At 39.0% G+C, this 18807-nt stretch overlaps 4 protein-coding genes across 4 annotated transcripts; 2 read left to right on the forward strand and 2 right to left on the reverse strand.

The window, feature by feature from the left end:
• Positions 1-1712: 1712 nt before the first annotated feature.
• On the reverse strand, positions 1713-7244 carry cenatac (centrosomal AT-AC splicing factor). The gene is made up of 11 exons (XM_020652254.3): positions 6974-7244; positions 5743-5909; positions 5373-5471; positions 5208-5274; positions 4593-4655; positions 4089-4156; positions 3868-3982; positions 3728-3758; positions 2795-2896; positions 2284-2416; positions 1713-2060 (listed from the first exon to the last, which is right to left on the reverse strand). The coding sequence occupies exons 1-11, from the start codon at positions 7088-7090 to the stop codon at positions 1946-1948; spliced, it is 1077 nt and encodes a 358-aa protein (XP_020507910.2). The 5' UTR covers positions 7091-7244; the 3' UTR covers positions 1713-1945.
• A 104-nt stretch (positions 7245-7348) lies between these two features.
• On the forward strand, positions 7349-10444 carry LOC136177186 (zinc finger protein 664-like). Its single transcript, XM_065948718.1, has 2 exons — positions 7349-7800; positions 8840-10444. The coding sequence occupies exons 1-2, from the start codon at positions 7629-7631 to the stop codon at positions 9697-9699; spliced, it is 1032 nt and encodes a 343-aa protein (XP_065804790.1). The 5' UTR covers positions 7349-7628; the 3' UTR covers positions 9700-10444.
• Positions 10445-10870: 426 nt separating this feature from the next.
• On the forward strand, positions 10871-14623 carry LOC109997678 (oocyte zinc finger protein XlCOF6-like). Its single transcript, XM_029280848.2, has 2 exons — positions 10871-11155; positions 11259-14623. Exons 1-2 carry the CDS (start codon positions 10984-10986, stop codon positions 12701-12703), a joined length of 1617 nt encoding a protein of 538 aa, XP_029136681.2. The 5' UTR covers positions 10871-10983; the 3' UTR covers positions 12704-14623.
• A 1657-nt stretch (positions 14624-16280) lies between these two features.
• LOC109997680 (zinc finger protein 234-like) lies at positions 16281-18578 on the reverse strand. Its single transcript, XM_020652253.3, has 2 exons — positions 18265-18578; positions 16281-18122 (listed from the first exon to the last, which is right to left on the reverse strand). The coding sequence occupies exons 1-2, from the start codon at positions 18434-18436 to the stop codon at positions 16801-16803; spliced, it is 1494 nt and encodes a 497-aa protein (XP_020507909.2). The 5' UTR covers positions 18437-18578; the 3' UTR covers positions 16281-16800.
• Positions 18579-18807: the final 229 nt, after the last annotated feature.

Consider the following 18807-nt stretch of genomic DNA (forward strand, 5'->3'; position numbering starts at 1 on the left):
CACCGCTTGAGGATTACGCCTTTCTCTAAAACATGCAGATTTATTCAAAAATACAGACCCGTGATTGGACAATGGATTAGCTATAGTAACGCCCAGTACACGTGCTTTTTCTCCCCTCCCATTCTTTGGTGCAAAGGATGGTCGTTGTGCTGGAGCTCCGGCCCTTGATAGACACTTTAATATTTTTTAACAAAATGTGTAGGCCTACATCAAATCGGAGCTGACATCAATCAAGAACCTTAACTAGTATTAAATCACTGACAAAAACTAGTGTTGCCGGTTTATTGCCACTTTTATATTCGCACTCAGATGTACAAATGGCAATCCCCTTTCTTTTCTTCCCTTTGCACTGAATCGGCTTTGCTTTAGCCATGTTGTCACAGAGCTAAGAATAGATCAGCCACACGTTGTATTCCCATATTGTCTTGCAGCTGTACTGAGCTCCACGCCCATCTTACCCAGACTACACTGAGGCAGGATTATAAAGGGCAGTGGAAAGGATGAGGCCTACACAGATAAGAGAGAGGCCTAGTGAAAGCTCAGGGTGTGGAATGCATGATGTTTTCTCTAAATGTTATTTACAGCATTATTTATTGCACAAGATTAGTGATAAACACCAGGTAATGTCAGGTAATTTGTCATTTTATGCATCATAACACTCTGCGTTATTACATTTATTTGAAATCATAGATTAATTCAGGATAGCAGACATAGGAAAGGATGCATGCCTTTAAAGGTAATAATATAAAATTGGTCATGACCCATGCCCTTTACCTGGAATTGTATGGAGATATTAAGACTTTCATCAAACCTGTTAGGTGCACACAGTAACAGCAATTTGTGACTAATTCTTGGTTACTTCCCTCCAAGCAGAATTTTGATTTCTTGTCGGGCTATATTCACTACTGAACCTAGAGAGCTGTAGCATCCATAATCACCAAAGAACATGTGTTAAAACCATAAACTGTTCATATTAACTAACTTCCCTTTTTCAATGATAGGGGATTTGAAACAGGCTGAAGTCTCAGTTCTCAGCGCTTAGTCTTAAATGCAGATTCTGTGAAATCGAAACATAAATAACAGTGACTGTTTGTAACAGCTATAATCTTTGTATATTTAATCACATTTTCTCTTAAAGTGACACACCTGTCCAGCAATTCATTATGTAGCATTAGAAAAGGGGAATGAAAGCTCATCTAAAGTGTAGTTTCACTACAAAATAGATGATGTGTTTATCAGTGAGAGCTGCTGATCATGTTATTGATACATTCTTAGATAATACATCCTCAAAACGTCATTATGAAGTTCATTTTTTTAACCAGCTTGTTATCTTTTATGTTGGCATCAACAGATGGCCTTTGTCAAATCTTCCCCTTTGTTGGTTGGGTGTCCTGCGCCCCCTGCTGTTTCTTCTGAGAATAGTCATATTCATATCTCAAGATATCTCAGAAGACAAATTGCTGATTCAAATCTTAAACTTGGTAAGAAAAAATTGCAAGGAAAGTCCATCAATAACGCTTTCCCCCCCTGTGGTGGATGTTGATAAAGTGTTTTCCAATTTTTGTTAAAATTTCATATGAAACAGGGTTGTTGAATGAGTGTTCCCCTTTTAATTGGTGCATTATGTTGAAAGGGTTTTGTGAAGTTAGACCAACTATTAACATATTTTCAACATGAATGGTACATACAAATAAATATACAGATATCCTTAATTGTCATAAATCTTACCTTTAATGCAAACTCTCCAAAATTGTAAAAAAAAAAAGAGGAAGCTTAACATAAACTCTGACTTAAACACATAAAAGCTCTGCTAACATGATTAGTCAGCTTGAGCTTTTAACCGATGACAGCTCTTGAGAAGCTTTGTATAAAAATTAAATTAGTCTACATACGGAAAACTATATACATACACAAACTTGTGAATTCTCACACATCATACTGAATGTTAAGTGTCAAAATTTGCCACTGGATCTGCAGATTTTGCTTTTTTTGACGCCTCTGTGCTATGCTCCTCCTTCTTCTGCCTCTTCTTCTGCCCCTCCTCTTGTCTGAACTGGTGCCTGTTGAGAAATAGTCATACATTTTTTACATATAGCAAGGGAGAAGAAAGGAACTTATTTATTTTTTCTGATGTGTACAGTATTTCACTTGAAACTGGAGTGTCATTGGGGATATCAAAGCTTTAATGTCTGAACTGAAATGAATGGGAATAGGTGAGCAGAGTGTTAACATCTAACTATGCTAGATAAGTCTCAGGTGTAATAAACTGTGTTGAGATCTCACCTGGATTGCCAGCGCCTGCCACTGTTCCACACTCTGCCAAAGGAGGGGAGCCAGTTGGCATCTGTCTGCGAGCTGTGATCAAAGTTTGCCCCCACTCTGTTTGGAGGAAGCTTCTTCAGCTTCTCTTGCTCCTCTGAAAAACGACAAATTAAAACATGTTTAAAAAATACTACACCAGTTTTTAATGGGATGTTTTTTCTAAGGGTTTTAAATTAGTGACCATGGTATGTACATAACCACTGTGTCAAGATCAGATACCAATAAGTTGATAGTACTTAAGTGCTTTAATTCTCAAATGCACAGCAGCCCTTTTTTGCAGTGGCAACAATGGCAGCAAAGCAAAATGCCCTCTTGCATTAAAAGTAAAAAAAAAAGCTGAGCTTGTTAATCACAGCTACCTGGTAAACTGAACATATGAGAATTATCAACAAGATTCAAACAATTCTTTAAGAGAATATAATATACAGCTTTTAGCACAAAAACAACTTTAAATATTCGGTGTGTTTCTTACTCTGTTTGAGGAACTCTTGGAGCGATGGGCCGATCTCTGAATGAGCTGGAGCTCCCGAGGTTCCCTCCAGAGGATCGTCCTGGAGCCAAGGAGGGACAGCGCCTGTGACACACACACAGGCTATGTGAGTATGCTTTATCAATCATACAGTAAACTAGACTGTTAACAATGATATGAACCGGGATTCTGCACCAGCTTTGGAAAGCAAGGACAACACAACATAAATATAGTGAAGGTTTCATCAAATAAGCCAGTGTTAGATGCTTCATTTAAACATATCTACATTGTTTCTTTCAAGAACCATGTAGGATACAATGTGATATGATGTGAACACAGACTACCCGAAGTGAAAGAAAACAATTAAATATTACAAACACAACTGTTACATTTTAATTGATGGTGTTAAAAGCTAAATCTGAGTTGATTTCCAGATGTGGCTTTCATATATTTTAATTGTAACACTTAGAAATGGCTGAAAATTAAAACATATCCAACTACATTTATACAGTCTTCCCCACAGTAATTTTTTTGAGGAGGCAAATGTTAGACTTGAAAAATAAATCATTGCTTATTTTTGCATATTCTTTTTAGGTCACAGAAGAAGTTAGGATATCTGTATGAAGTAACAGCCGGCTTACAAAGCCTCAAGGCAAAAGTCAGGTGGCCCTGCGGCACACACCTAGGGGCAAATGTTTAATTCACTGTCTTCTACATACACACATAACAAGAAAAGATCAATAATTGTGTCAAAAAATAAAAACTATTAAACCCTGCAAATGGGCTGGCAAAACAAAGATTTTAAAAATACAGAAGAGTGGTTATTATTTTACTCATGTATTAACTTATTTGGTATTTTAAAGTAATAACAGTTCAACATAATTTCCTAAAGGTTCTGCGTTCTTCAGCGTTACATCAACTCAAACCTGACTGTACCTGTATGAACATTTCCAATGTTTGAGGAATCCTGCAACACAGAAATACAGTAATGAGGTGTTTTGAAAAGTTTTGAGGAGAAAACAAAGATAATTTGTCATTTTCAATAAAGACGTTGTTCAGGTGATGTGTTCGTTTACCTGACAACCAATGTAAGTCAGACCCAGTCCTGCTGCAGCCCGTCGTACTTCAACCATTGACTTGATAGAGCCGCTACCCGCCTGCTGGTTGGATCCTTGAGATGTGGAATGAGAGCTGTTCCAAAGACAACAAGAGGAGCCCCAAACCAAACCAATCAGATCAGATCAAGGGTCATTAATAATACAATGCACAAAAGGGTATAAAGGGTGGACCGCGTTACCTGACAGCGACCTCTGAAGACGTGTCTGCACCGTTGGATCCATTGAAGAACTCCGGCTCTGCATCACGCTGATATTGATTCAGGAAAAGCCAACAGTGGTTCATAGAGGAAGTCTGAGCACTAGTCAAGTCGTACATCTGAGCTTTTACCATCATAATCTTAGATCCACTCTGTATTTACACTTTGGTTTTTCTATTTCAACCTCAATCCAAATTTGACCATTTTCATCTCAGCCCGTCATCTTAACTGTAACCTGATGAGGAAAATTACCCTGTTCTCAAATCACCGTAACCACAAAATACATAGCTGCACCAGCCATAACTATTTTGGGATTTAAACCGGATCTCGAATAGACGATCCTCGGTCGTCTACTTCTGCAGTTTTTTAGGCATTTAGCTGAATAATGGTGATATTTTCTGATCTCACATGGAACTCTTTATCTTGACAAACAAACAGTGTACGCCACACTGACGGATACAGCCACTGCATCCCTGGAAAACAAACCTCTAAAAGAGACTGAAGGACGTCTTGACGATGCTTCTCCTGAGTCCTGATGTGATCAGCTTGCTGAAGACAAACAGGGGGGGAAAAAAATAAAATAAAAATCACACATCAGCAGATTTCTGTCTGTTAAAATAGAACAACTGTTTTAGTCACGCTGGAAGAAAAGATTTTGATGACAGACGTCCACCACATTCGTTCTTTTTGACATATTTCAAGAACAGTGGAATAGACTCCTCCAAAGTTTGATACAGACATTCATGGTGGACTGAAGGTGATATTCTGACTTACTTTTCCTGTACAGACACCGGCAGGCATACGTTTAATTAGCTAACAGTCTATTCTAAAATATGTCAGTGTCTTGAAGATAGAGTGGCAGAAATACTTCTTCATAATAACCATGGTGAACAGAACTTTCTTCCAGATAATTCAAAATGTATCCTATTGACTTAACTTCTCGAGCCAGCAGCTAAACAATTATGGTTTAAAGTGTAATGTCACAACAGCTAAAGGACAGATTGCCATGATCTATACACACGTGCAGAGAGCTGCTAGCTTCGCTGCAGAGTCTAAGTCTTGTTTGTTTCACCGAGTTTTTAAAAAGCGACTTTGAGTTACCTGTTTAATGAACTCATCCTCGTTTTCCACAAATGACTCCAGTGCGTTTGCGACCTCCGTTTTAAACCTGAGAACAAAACAACACATGATAGTAGCGGATTATTATATATTTTTTAAAAATCTTAAATAATACAGACTTAAAGCTCATCAGGCTAACAGGCCTACCTGTCAGTTTCCTCCTCTGCGATGATGAACTTGTCTCTATATTTCTGGTCGGCCTTATTTTCCCACCAGAACTTGTGAGTGTTCTTCTTGTGTTCTTGGCTGAAAAACAGATTACATCTTTTAATAAAATGTAAAAACAGCTGTCAAAACAACTTTCACAAAACTAAAGAAAAAAAACAAATCCCTTTGGTTTTTTAGATGAGCTGCTTGTTGATTGCAGTATAAGCTCCAACATATCTATTGAAGACGGCAAAAACAATCTCTTTTTCCTTTCAAATGCAGAACACAGATTTGTGTGTACTTTGTCAGTGTTTTTTTATTTCCTGACTGTCTTTCATTTTGTTCTTTTTTGTATTTCAATACAACTTACGTGGCCATGTGTTCTAACAAGCCCCCGTACAGCACAGTCATGTTGCCATCTGTTACATTTCTTTCAACTTCGAGATCACAGCAGTAGCACCAGAACTTCTGCTTGTGTTGTGTACAGTCGAACTTCTCGACTTGGGGTTTCTTAAGTGTTCGGCGAGCTTCTTTCACCTTGAAGACAGTGGATGAAACAAACACAGGACATTAAATTAGACACTCATTTTAACTGATTCAGACTAGTACAAGAGCTCTGCAACCCATCTTAAGGGTCAAATGTTGTCTGGCCATAATATGAAGCTTTACTTTGTGGTTTTGTTTTTCTCCTTTTTAAGTATCAATGAAATAAATAATATCAGGATTGTTGCACTTGTCATAAGCTTAAAGTGAGACAAGATAACGTGTCAAAGAATCACAGCCGAGGGAATCAAAGCAAAAAAAATAAAAAATAGTACACAATTAATAAAGCAGGAAACTAGGAAAAACTGAATTGAACGAGTTACATTACCATGGACTGCAAAAACACAGTTTAATTAAATAATAATAATAATAATAATAATAATAATAATAATAATAATAATAGGAGGAAAGGTCCTTGTTTAGTTCAGACAGCCATAGTGGGAGCACAACTAATGATCAAAACTGATGGAATCACATTCAAGAACTGCAAAGACTGTTACATATACGAATGCAATACAACTGTAACAGGAAGTCACACTCAGTGTCACTGAGAGGTACACACAACATATTAACTTTACATTAAACGTTAGTTTGAGGCTAATCTTAGCTCCAGGACTGTCAATACTGTCCATTTACAACTCTGTTTTTGCACATTTACATTTAATCTTCCATATTTAATCTTCCTATTTAAGACTAGTAATGCTTAGTTAAATCCTGGTTGTATATATTCACATTCTTAGTTTTTATATTTTTAGTACTTATTTACTTTGTATTTAATATTATATTATGTTTAGATTTTTTAATATTGTGTTTTTTACTCATATTGTGTGTTGGATAACCTGCTACTTGTAAACACACAATTTCCCAGTTTGGGATCAATAAAGTAATTATATTTTATTCTATTTAACAAAAATATAATCAGCATGTTGAAGAACATAAGAGTATCAGTCACATGTGTACCCATGGTGTTGTTGGTTCATCAGCCCCTTGTTTGTAAGACAAAAAACAATAATAAAAAAGCAAAAGTCTGTTTAAAAAAGAGAATATGCAAACCTTACCTTTTCTAAGAACTTTAGAAGAACAACTCTGAGTCTGCTTTGGTGATGTTTCCCGAAGATGTGTCCCTTACCTTTAAATGTTGTTTGCCTACATATGGCGCAGTAATGTGCTCCCATTTAGACAGTATTTAAGACTGAAACGATAAACTAAAGATTACTCCAAGCAGCTCCTCTGATATCGCCCCAACATGTTCATTCAGTCAAGTCTGTTCTTCTTCTTTTTCGGGGGAAAAGGACGCCAAGCTTGCTCAAGAAAACAGGAAATGGTGCCGTCGTGAAATGTTTCCCCCCCGACATTCCCCACCCGGATTGATCTTCTTCTTCTTTAGTGTAATTTGTGGTTGGCAACCAACTCGCAGGTGAAATACCTCCATCTAACGGACAGATGTGTGGAGCAGAAAAAAAAAGGAGAATCCGTTTCCTTTAGGTGTTGTAAACATTTAAGGTTTAGCTGGTATGAAATCTCCCATAGAGACGGTGAAACGGTTGTCCCTAGTGACGCAGAGTCAAATTAATAGAGCATGAAGGCCACTGAGCGCAACCTGCTGTCGGAACTTAAAAGTGTAACACCCAGCGGAACACAGCGGTAGAGTATCTTGACTGAATGTGTCTGTCGGTACAACCTTAGTCTCCCTATTATTACAAATTAGCAAATATGTATTCAGTGGATTGTTTGAGAGAGTTTGTGAACGAGCGTCTGACCGCTGCTGCTGAGGAAATATTCGGAGTTTTTAAAAGAACTATCGTCGAGTATGAAGAAGAGATCGACCGTCAGCGCAGACTGCTGGATATCGTTTTAAATCCCAAGATACAGTTACACAAATTAGGTTTGTACATGTTTTTTTTTTTTTTTTTTTACATGGTTATTCATCATATGATCTCGGTGCTGTTAAATGTGCAGCCGTCTTAAATGAAGCAGTCAAACATTTATTTATAGCTTACTGGTGAGATCATTGAGGGGGGCCACGCAGTCCTATTTACAACTATTTACTATTTACAACAATGTTGAGTAAATAACACGTGAAAAGACAGACAACTAAGTGTTACACCTGTTTACCTCTCCTCTTGATTTTATCATTTTCTTTCAGTTTCTGTCTGTTCTCTTGTGCATGTTTTTTTTATGTATGAAAGTGAACTGCGTCTCTCTACAATTCACTTAGCAGACGCTTTTATCCAAAGCGACGTACATCAGAGAGTAAGTACAACACTAATCCATTCATACACCGCAAGCAATGCAGGGTTAAGTGTCTTGCCCAAGGACACATCGAACACATCGATTAAGATTAACTTTTTTATTTTTATTTCAGTTTTTACACTCTGTAAGTCACGAACACATACATATATATATATGAAATATATACACACATGCAGAAACAGGATCCTATGGACATGCACTAATGGAGTGAAGCCAGAGTGACGGAGCTGATGGTGGGGAGGGGGTGTGGTGCCTTTGCTCAAGGGCACCTCGGCAGTGCTCAGGAGGTGATCTAACACCTCTCCAGCTACCAGACCAACTTCCATATTTGAACTTGGACTTGAACCGGCAACCCTCCGGTTCACAACCCAAGTCCCTACAGACTGAGCTACTGCCGAACATGTTGCTCAGTTGGGGAGCCGCCCATCTCAGAGGACGCAGTGCACATTGAATCGTCCTTTGCACCAAAATAAATGACCTTAAGTGATTCGTGTGCTCCAGTATTTTCTTTGGATTCTGACTGTGTGAAGGTGCCTCTTAAATCTTTTTTTTTTTTTTTTTAACTCCTCAGGTCCTTCTCTGATAGCACTAACCTCCATCTGTGGAGGGTTTGAAGCGCAAGTGTTAACTTCTACAGTTTGGTTATAATTTGGTTTGGTTTATTCCACCAGAGTTCCAACATCAACATGTCTTCAAAGAGGAGGTGGAAGTTCCTGCTGACCAGATGCTCTACAACCAGGAGGATTGGAACTACACCTTGGACCAAAATGACCCAGAGTCTCGGCAGATTAAAGAGGAACCGGAAGAGCTTTGCGCCACCCAGGAGGGAGAGCAGTTTGAGCTGAAGCAGAAGACTTCTACTTACGAGGAACGTCAGCCGAAGCTAAGAAGTGACAAACGTCTCCTCTCTCACAACCCCAATGTTGCTGAGAAGATAGATGAAAAATATAGAGAGCATGAATCAGTCAGAGGATTAGAAAGAAACTCTGAGCCAGAACCGAACAAATCACAGCCTCAGTCAAGCATTCAAGCAGATGAGAGGGCTCATTTGTGCAAAATCTGTGGAAAAGATTTGAAAAGTAATTCAAAACTGAAATCACACATGAGAACACACAAAGGCAAGAGGCCACACCTTTGCATGACCTGCAATAAAAGATTCCGTGACAGTGGAGGATTAAAACGGCATTTAAGAATTCACACAGGTGAGAAGCCGTATCCGCGCGAAGATGTCAGACACGATAACGGCTTAAAAGTGCGCATGAGAATCCACGCAGAGGAGGGGCCGTACATTTGCAATACATGCGGGAAAACATTCTGTTACTTTTCCGCTCTGACGAGACACAGTCGAAGTCACTCCGGTGAGAAGCCGTTTAAATGCAAGACATGTGGGAGGGCTTTCCAACAGAGCAGTTCCTTGAAAGTCCACATAAGAAACCACACCGGAGAGAGACCATATATCTGCAAAACATGTGGAAGAGGCTTCAAGCAGGCTAGCACATTGAATGTTCACATGAAAACCCATACTGGTTAGAAACCCAACACCCATGGGGATAAGTACTTCATTTTAATGTTTTTGTTCAGTGTTAACTTTTGTGTGTGTGTTTTTTTATTTTATTTTATTTTATTTATTTTTTTTACAAAGATTAGTACTCAATATCAGAATAATAGAATTTTCACAATTATATTGATTAACTTTTATTTCTGGTAGTAACACTATTTCTATAATATTTGCCTGGAATAAGTGTAAAAAAAAAAAAAAAGAAGCTGTTAAGTCAATGGTGTTATCAATTGATTGTCGTCAATGGCGTGATATCTATGGTTGTTTTTCCACATCTGTATGTGTCAGCTCAGGATAAATTTGAATTTAAATTCAGATATTCTATTAAGTTGTGACAAAAACCAGAGTATTTCCATACAAGAAGACTCATTAAATGCGAGTATCGGACATGTGATGACAGAAAGACAATAGTATTGCATTTTTGCTTTACAAATGACTCTGAATGTTAATCATTGAAATTCTGCAACTAATTGTATGAAGCCATACATTAGTAGTTCACAGTTTGAGGTCTAAGAAGTCCAAAATGGATTTACAATTCTATCAAAAGAAATGAGATTGTGTGTGTGTGAAACCCCCTTGTCTTGTACTGATCAGAAAAAAAACATGCAGCTGTGTCTGTCTTGAGTGCAGAGAAGAGCCATCCTTCTCAACTGCTTTATAAAACAAAAACAACCTATAAAGTATAATTAGAGAAATAAAGATAACTTCAAACAAGAAATGCGAGAAGAGTGTCAGTAATAAACAAGCATAGAGTTCATCCATTTCCCACTGGCGGAATTTAAGAGTGTGACACCAAGCGGAAGTAAACAAAGCAAAACTAATAAACGTCAAATGAAGCAAATTACATTACATTGTAGTGTCACCGCGGTGTAGTGATGTATTTCAGCAGTCAGGAAGGAAAGCAGCTTGAATTGAAACAGGAGATTTACACCTTTTATTGTTAACGTCATTTTCCTCAACTGCTTACTTTTTTATTTATTTATTTATTTTTTAATTAAAGCTAGGACATCAAATGAGAGAAGTAACAAATGGTTATTACTTAGAGTGCCAGTAATAAACACTCACTTCTTAAATACACTGAATCATTTCAAGCGAAAAGTCCCGCCACATTCCTCTGACGGAATTTAACAGTGTGACACCAGGCGGAAGTAAACAACAAAAAAAAAAAAAAAAACACCTTTTACCTCAGAGCAAACGTCAACTCAAGTAGAGGGCGATATCGTGGTGTTATCGTGGTTGTGTTCATGTATTACTACAATGTCATCGGTTGATTACCTGAGACAGTTTGTCAGCGAGCGGCTGACCGCTGCTGCTGAAGAAATATTCGTGGTTTTTGAACGAATAATCGTCGAGTACGAGGGAGAGATGGACCGTCAGCGCAGACTGCTGGGTGTCGTTTTGAACCCCGAAATAAAGTTGAACAGAATAGGTGAGTAAAACGTAAGGTTCTTACAACACTCAATAGGGAGAAGAAAAAAAAAATGACTATCGCTGTTGTATCGTATTGTCTGTGTCCTTCATCCCCCCCACAGAGCTCCCACAGCAGCATGTCAGTACAGAGGAGGGTCCCGTTAAGCAGCGGCTCTGCAACCAGGAGAGGAAGTCCAGTCTGGACCAAGAGGATCCACAGCCTCCACAGATTAAAGAAGAAGAAGAAGAAGAAGAAGAGGAGGAAACATCCAGCAGTCAGGAAGGAAAGCAGCTTGAACTGAAACAGGAGATTGACACCTTCATTTTTAACCCTCCTTATGATGAAAGTGACCACGGTGAGGCAGATCTGAACGTACGCCAGGTGGACCTCTCTCGCAGCTCTCGTGACGTGAAGAGCCAGAATCAGGAAGAGGATCAGTTTCAAGACTTTGAGTTGTCAAGAAACGAAGAGCAACAACCAGAGACCAGCTTGAGTCACGTTTTCAATGTATACAACTCTAACTTGCCAGAAATCCACCCTGACACACACGCAGGTAAAAGGTCTTTCCAGTGTGACACGTGCGGTAAAGATTTTTCATGCATGTCCAAATTGCAACGGCACCAGAGGACCCACACGGGGGAAAAGCCGTACCTTTGCAACACCTGTGGCAAAGGGTTCTGTGACCTATCGGTACTTAAAAGGCACATGAGCGTGCACACTGGTGAGAAGCCGTGCTTTTGTCCGACCTGTGGCAAAAGATTTAGCGACCTCTCGGTGTTGAGAAGGCACATGAGCATCCACACGGGTGAGAAGCCGTTCACTTGCAAAATATGTGGGAAAGATTTCCGCCTCAGCAGCGTCATGAAAGTCCACATGAGAACCCACACGGGGGAGAAGCCGCACGTTTGCAAGACCTGCGGGAAACGATTTTGCGAGCTTTCGGTTTTAGCGAAACACACGAGAGTCCACACAGGTGAGAAGCCGTTCACCTGCAAAACATGCGGGAAAGAGTTCCGACAGAGCAGTTACTTGATAGTCCACATGAGAACCCACACGGGAGAGAAGCCGTACGCTTGCAAATCTTGTGATAAAAGATTCAGCGACATTTCGGTATTAATACGGCATATGAAAACCCACACAGGTGAGAAGCCACACCTCTGCAAGACATGCGGTAAAGGATTCAGCGACCTTTCAGTGTTGAAAACGCACGCGAGCATCCACACGGGGGAGAAGCCGTTCACCTGTAGAGTATGTGGGAAAGATTTCCGACTCCGGTGCGTTTTGAAAGTCCACATGAGAACCCACACAGGCGAGAAGCCGCACCTTTGCAAGACCTGCGGTAAAAGTTTTAGCGACCTGTCCGTTTTGAGGAGGCACATGAGCATTCACACGGGGGAGAAGCCGTTTGTCTGCCAGACATGTGGGAGAGCTTTCCGACATAACAGTTACCTGACAGTTCACATGAGGACGCATTCGGAGGAGAGGCCGTTTGTCTGCAAGACATGCGGGAAAGATTTCAGACACATGAATTCCTTGGTGAATCACACGAAAACCCACACGGCTTAGAATCAATCCCCCCTGAAGCGGCTGCGGAAGAAGTAATCTTCCTGCACTTCAACTGGCATAGCATACACAATCACATAAAGGCTTTGTAATTGTTGAACATGTGTGGAACTATTTACTTCCCCTGTTTCACTGCTCAAACGCATACTGTACAAACTCACAGACATGAACCTCATGAATGCGGCACTAGTGTGAAAAGTTTTACTCTGGTGTTTTCAATGAACATATTTTCAAGGTCATATATTATGCAAAATACACTTTACCATGATTTTCTAACACTAATATGTGTCCCTAGATTGTCTACAAATTAGGCTTGGGTGGTATTAAGGTATACCACGGTATTTAGAAATCCCAACGGTATGACTTTTAATGCCGTCGAATATACAAACGCTACTTTTTCTGTGAAACTGACGCAAATACAGCGTAACGTGTTGAGGCGAGGAGTTGTAGTGCACAGCACGCGCCAGCAGGGGTCATTCAACTGCACATGAATGAATGAAACCTTTATTGCCCCTAGGGGAATTTGCTTTGCACAGAGAGCATGAAAAAAAAAACACAATATATTTACAGGACAGCACATAAGAACACAAAAACACACTAAAGCGTCACATGATTCAATCTCCGGAGCGGTTCTCCTGTAATTATCTAGATATTATCCGGAGTGCGTATGTGAAATTTAGGGGGATTTATAGACCTGATCAAATACAGGATCAGAGTGGATTTATAACAAGAAACTTCACAGACATGTTTTAGGGAGCTCTGAGACTTATTTTAACTGGTTGAAGAGGAGGATCATATGTCACCTTTAAATAACCACTATAAACAGGAAAGCTGAAACTCCTGTGGTTACATGATCACCTTCTGACTGAGATGCACTTTTACAAAATCTGCAACTTTGTAATTAATGTAAAATGTTTACTATATTAACTGAAATGTCAATATTCTAGCGTCAATGTTCACTAATCTTCATCTCGTGTATTTCATATACTCCATTTTTTACAAAATTGCATTTCTGGGCAATCATTGAAAATATTAGTCAACTGGATAACAAAGCAGTGTCTCTTTAAGTGATGGTTTGATCTAGATGATTTTTTTGGCCATGCCAATACATATCACAATGACATACTTTTATATCACAAATATAATCCTAGTTGTTTAAACTTCTATGAGGATTTTTTGAATATCTATGATAGAATAATCTATGAGGAACCGAAACTGTCAATATATGTCTGATGCCTCTACATGACAACTGAGCAGTAACTCCTGTAGACACATGTTCATGAACTGGAATACACTTTTTACATTTGCAATATCTTTCTGAATGAATGTGCATCATGTAAATGTAAAGTTTCTCTCCATATGACTGTAGCAGTATGGATTTCTTTTAAAGAGTATTTCTATGACAATCAGAGTTTCATTAATAAATGGACATTTTAGGTTTTTTATATTGAGTGCAAATAATGTCTGTCAAACTAAGTAGTGTAATGTTTTGGTGGTTGATGGTTTGCTTAATCTCTATTTATTATTGATCTTGTAATCGTTTTAGTTTTAAATGTTATAGGTATTCAAAACACGTGTTCGTCAATACTCTTTGCAAGTCGTATGAAGCCTCTAAAACATCTTTGCAGGAAGTCAGATTTTACAATTGACATGGCTGACACAACAATCATATCTAAATGCAGAGGAAGCTCTGTTGAATGTAAATGTGCCTTCTTGAAATATTGATACATGTTATCAGTCTGATCAACTTACTCGATGCCAAATTTGTGAGAATATTGCTTCGTAAATGCCTTAAAATCGATTGATTGTCAAAGTAGTTGCCAGTTACTGTAAATTAATCTCAAATAATAGCAAAGAGATGTTGTAGCATTAAAGAGCCAGAACCACAGACGAGACTTTCAAAATAAAATATCCACGTTGTGATGTATGTTGAAAAAATAAAATGAAACACTTGGAGGGGGGAAACGCACAGGTGGGGGTTGTGTTTCTGTTAAATAGACAAGTCCCAGAAGATTTTTGCCATTCAATAAATATACATATCTGCACGTTTCTGTGTATATATGTCTTTTTTTTATATTTGTACATTTTTGTATCATTAATTATTTGGGATGAGTACACTTCTCATGATAAGAAGGTTATAAATAACAATACTTAGGAAATGAAACAGAAATTGTTTTTTATTTCTGTGTAAAGATTTGAACAGCTTAACTTCAGCTTTTCTTTATTGATGTTTTTATTTATTTGTAACTCGATGTCTGTAAAGCATCAGAAAATGGGGGCATCTTTGGAAAATGTAAGATGCAAGCTGTCCTGACATTTTCTACACATTTTCAGGAGTGCAAATGTAAAAGGGGCAAAACACTGTTTCACTAAACTAACATTTTTTACCTACATTTAAGGGATTGTTCCAGACAGAAATACAAACACTTTAGTCCTCTTAAGGTAAACTTCCCACTTTGGCATTATATGTCATTATTTAGGTTAACATTTTCTACGTACAGTAGTTACAGAAAACACTGCTGCAAATGTGTCAGTCATACAGGTGGTGAAAGTATTTCTGCTGGAGTGTTGGCTCAATGGTGTCTCATCTCTTTAGTGAGCCATGATTTGAGTAAAACCTCTCCATAAGCTCCCATGACAGCCTATGGACAGTGGCGATTCTAGAGCCTGTTAGGGCCCATAGGCAGAATTCAATTGGGGGGCCCTCCAACCAGTGTTCAGCAGAGTGAGTGATTCAAAGTTAACTTGGGTAAAAAATATAATAAAACCACTTCCACACTAAAATCTAATTACAAATCAGTTGCTATTTAACCTTTTTAGTCTTAATTCCTGTCTATGAACCTTTACCTTTGTCTTCACTAACCATACGACTCATCTCTTATGGAAAACAAAACATTATTTAAAGTTGACCTGTTGATATGAAAACAGTAGTTTACATAGAACCACAATCACTGCTACGCAATCAGATCAATTCAAAGGCAATATTAGCATCATGATTTCAGGAACAATTTTAAAAAGCATCTAAGGACACAGAAAAATATCAAATATGCGGACCACACATATATAAATAAACAAATATAAATGAGTAATTCCACATTACCTGAAAAATCTATTATAGTAATTCATATTGTTTAAAAAACACGTCAAAGATATAACCATCCAAATGCATGTGAATATGTCTTTATTTGTGCGCTTTTGACCTTTCTGTGAAATAAAAAAAGTCCCAGGAAATAATGACGACAGTAGTCTGATGAATAATGTTGTTTGAACACGGCATGAGGTATGAAAACAGAGACAAACACATTTTCAAAACTGTTCAATTAACCATTTACTGAACCTTGAGATTGTAACTGGAACCTCTGTGCTGCAGTGGTAGAGTTACACCTGAGACTTCTCTGTGGCCTTCATCGAACTGAACTCAAATAAACAGCCTCTCACCAGTGTGTATGTTTAAGTCTCTTTATTTCTGAACATATTTGTCTTCCTACATAGACTTTCCAGACATATATATGTAGAAGTGTACAAAACCTGAACAAACAAGGACCTGCATTTAGTTGGACTTTTTTTCCTCAAAACATTGATGTCAGGGTCTCTCAAGTGTACTTACTGTATTATGCTACAGGCCTCGTATAGTGTTCTCTAAAATACTGTGTAAGGTACATGGATGTTACATAATTGAAGCTTAGAAGAAGAAAACATTTCTAATTAAAAGACATTTGGCACAAGCAATTAGTCTGCACTCACTTTGAAACTAACTCTTTCCTTTGAATATGGAGAATGTTAAGTATCTTGTAAAAATGCTGCTGGTATATATACAAGTAAGTCTGAGAAAATGTAGAGAAGGCTAGAGGAAGGAACAGACCAATCACAGAATATGGCAAACACTTCAGATTTGACTAGAAGATGTTAAGCTTTCTTAAGAGAATGTAAAGAAATCTTCAAAGAGACTCAGCTGTTCATATTGTCATTCAGGTGTTTTTTTTTTCTTTAAGGATTTGAAGAAGAAATCCTTTCCCACAATTTCTGCATTTAAGTGGCTCCTCGCTCAAACCCCACGCTGAATCGTGCCCCACATACTGTGGGTATGAGAAGCAGCGTTCTCATTCGTTTTCAGTAATTATGCGAGTTAGCGAATTCTCACCTATGTGGGTTCTCATGTGGCTTTTCAGGTCACAATTACGAAAGTGTCCTTTCCCACAGATGTTGCAAAGGAAGGGCTTTTCCCCAGTGTGAGCTCTTCTCACGTGCACTATCAGGTTTTCATTAAAGCTGAACGCTCTCCCGCACGTCTCACAGACAAACGGCTTCTCGCCAGTGTGGCTTCTGATGTGGATCTTCAAAGCTGACATGCTGAAGAATCCCTTCTCGCAGGTCTTGCACACGTACGGCTTCTCGCCTGTGTGGATTCTTGTGTGTTTTTTATAAAATGACACGTCGCTGAATCTTTTCCCGCAGGTTTTGCAAAGGTACGGCTTCTCGCCTGTGTGGATTCTCATGTGGACTTTCAAGGCACCGTCGAGTCGGAACTTTTTCCCACAAATCGTACAGTTGTATGGTCTCTCCCCCGTGTGAATGCTCACGTGTCTCTGCAAAAGTGACACGAACCGGAACGCCCTTCCACACGTGTCACAGGTGTATGGCTTCTCACCTGTGTGGTCTCGCATGTGGCTTTTCAAAAAGGAAATGTTCGAGAATCTTTTCTCGCACGTCGTGCAAACGTACGGCATCTCACCCAGGTGGATTTTTGCATGTTTTCTGAACATCGACACGTCGCTGAATCCCTTCCCGCAGGTTTTGCAGATGTACGGCTTCTCACCTGTGTGAATTCTCATGTGGACTTTCAAGGAGCCTTTCAGTCTAAAATCTTTCCCACATGTTTTGCATGAGAACGGCCTCTCACCTGTGTGGATGCTCATGTGTCTCTGCAAAAGTGAAACATACTTAAAAACTCTTCCACATGTGTCACATTTAAACTCACTTCTAACCGTTTGATTGTCACAGTGCGTCTCTGACCAGTTGGAGTTATTTACATTGTCATTGTCACTTTCATGTGAGTGGTATTTAGTCCCCGACGGTGACTCTGCATTTTCAGTCGATCCTGAGACTTCAGGCCTGCCTCGCTGTTGATCTTGGCTGTAAAGTACGTGACAATTGTGAGAGAGGAACTGGGGGTCACTTTTCGCCTCTGGATTACTGTCGATACTTCCCTCGTAAGTAGGGGTGTATATGAAGCTATCAATCTCCTGTTTCAGTTCAAGCTGCTCTCCCTCCTGACTGGTGCTGAGTTCCTCCTGCTCCTCTTTAATCTGTGGAGGCTCTGGGTCCTCTTGGTCCAGACTGGAGTTCCTCTCCTGGTTACAGAGCAGCTGGTCAGAGAGAACCTCCTCCTCCTCCTCCTTACAGACATGTTGCTGTGGGAGCTCTGGAGGGGACACAAAACAAAATGATACGAGCCTACTTTAATCATAAGAAAGTGGACATGAAAGCAAGTGGTACCTTAACAACTGGGAGTATATATAAATCAAATGACGTTTGCTGTTGTTGTCAAGAGTTTTTTTCCCCACCTATCCCTGCTATATTTATTTCGGGTTTCCAAATGATATTCAGCAGTCTGCGCTGACGGTCGATCTCTTCTTCATACTCGACGATAGTTCTTTTAAAAGCTCCGAATATTTCCTCAGCAGCAGCGGTCAGACGCTCGTTCACAAAACCCCGCAAACACTCAACAGAAGACATTTTTTTTATTAGAATATAATAAAGGTGTAACGATGGTTTTCAAATGGACTAAACATCAGCAGTGTATTCATGCAAGTTACACGACAGGTCCAGGACAGCAACTCGTCGTATATTTACTTCCGGTGGGTAGTCTTCTTATTTTGTAGATAAACGACGTTTGTTAAAAATAAATGAAATGAAAAAAAGAAAAAAAAAAGGAAAATAGCTTGTAGGTACACTATCACCATCTACTGGAGCGGAGTATACATCATACTGTCTGTTTCGTTTATTTACACACATCAAAGCTCGATGAAGTAAAAAAGAAAAAAGAAAAAAAGTACAAGTAAATTCTCCTCATTATTGCAGCCCACCAGAGTGACTGAAATCAGAAG

This window comes from Labrus bergylta, chromosome 2, assembly GCF_963930695.1.
Source record: "Labrus bergylta chromosome 2, fLabBer1.1, whole genome shotgun sequence".
In the NCBI taxonomy this organism is placed as follows: domain Eukaryota; kingdom Metazoa; phylum Chordata; class Actinopteri; order Labriformes; family Labridae; genus Labrus; species Labrus bergylta.

Bases quoted from the DNA above. Each gene is read 5' to 3' on its own strand.
- cenatac (XM_020652254.3), bottom strand. From the start codon at position 7,090: ATGGGAGCACATTACTGCGCCATATGTAGGCAAACAACATTTAAAGGT. The intron at 4,656-5,207 runs GTAACTCAAAGT...GTTTGTCTTCAG, and splicing joins AGGATGAGTTCATTAAACAG to CAAGCTGATCACATCAGGAC. The intron at 2,061-2,283 runs GTGAGATCTCAA...ATTTCTCAACAG, and splicing joins GGCAGGCGCTGGCAATCCAG to GCACCAGTTCAGACAAGAGG.
- LOC136177186 (XM_065948718.1), top strand. From the start codon at position 7,629: ATGTATTCAGTGGATTGTTTGAGAGAGTTTGTGAACGAGCGTCTGACC. The intron at 7,801-8,839 runs GTTTGTACATGT...TTATTCCACCAG, and splicing joins GATACAGTTACACAAATTAG to AGTTCCAACATCAACATGTC.
- LOC109997678 (XM_029280848.2), top strand. From the start codon at position 10,984: ATGTCATCGGTTGATTACCTGAGACAGTTTGTCAGCGAGCGGCTGACC. The intron at 11,156-11,258 runs GTGAGTAAAACG...TCCCCCCCACAG, and splicing joins AATAAAGTTGAACAGAATAG to AGCTCCCACAGCAGCATGTC.
- LOC109997680 (XM_020652253.3), bottom strand. From the start codon at position 18,436: ATGTCTTCTGTTGAGTGTTTGCGGGGTTTTGTGAACGAGCGTCTGACC. The intron at 18,123-18,264 runs GTGGGGAAAAAA...TGTCCCCTCCAG, and splicing joins AATAAATATAGCAGGGATAG to AGCTCCCACAGCAACATGTC.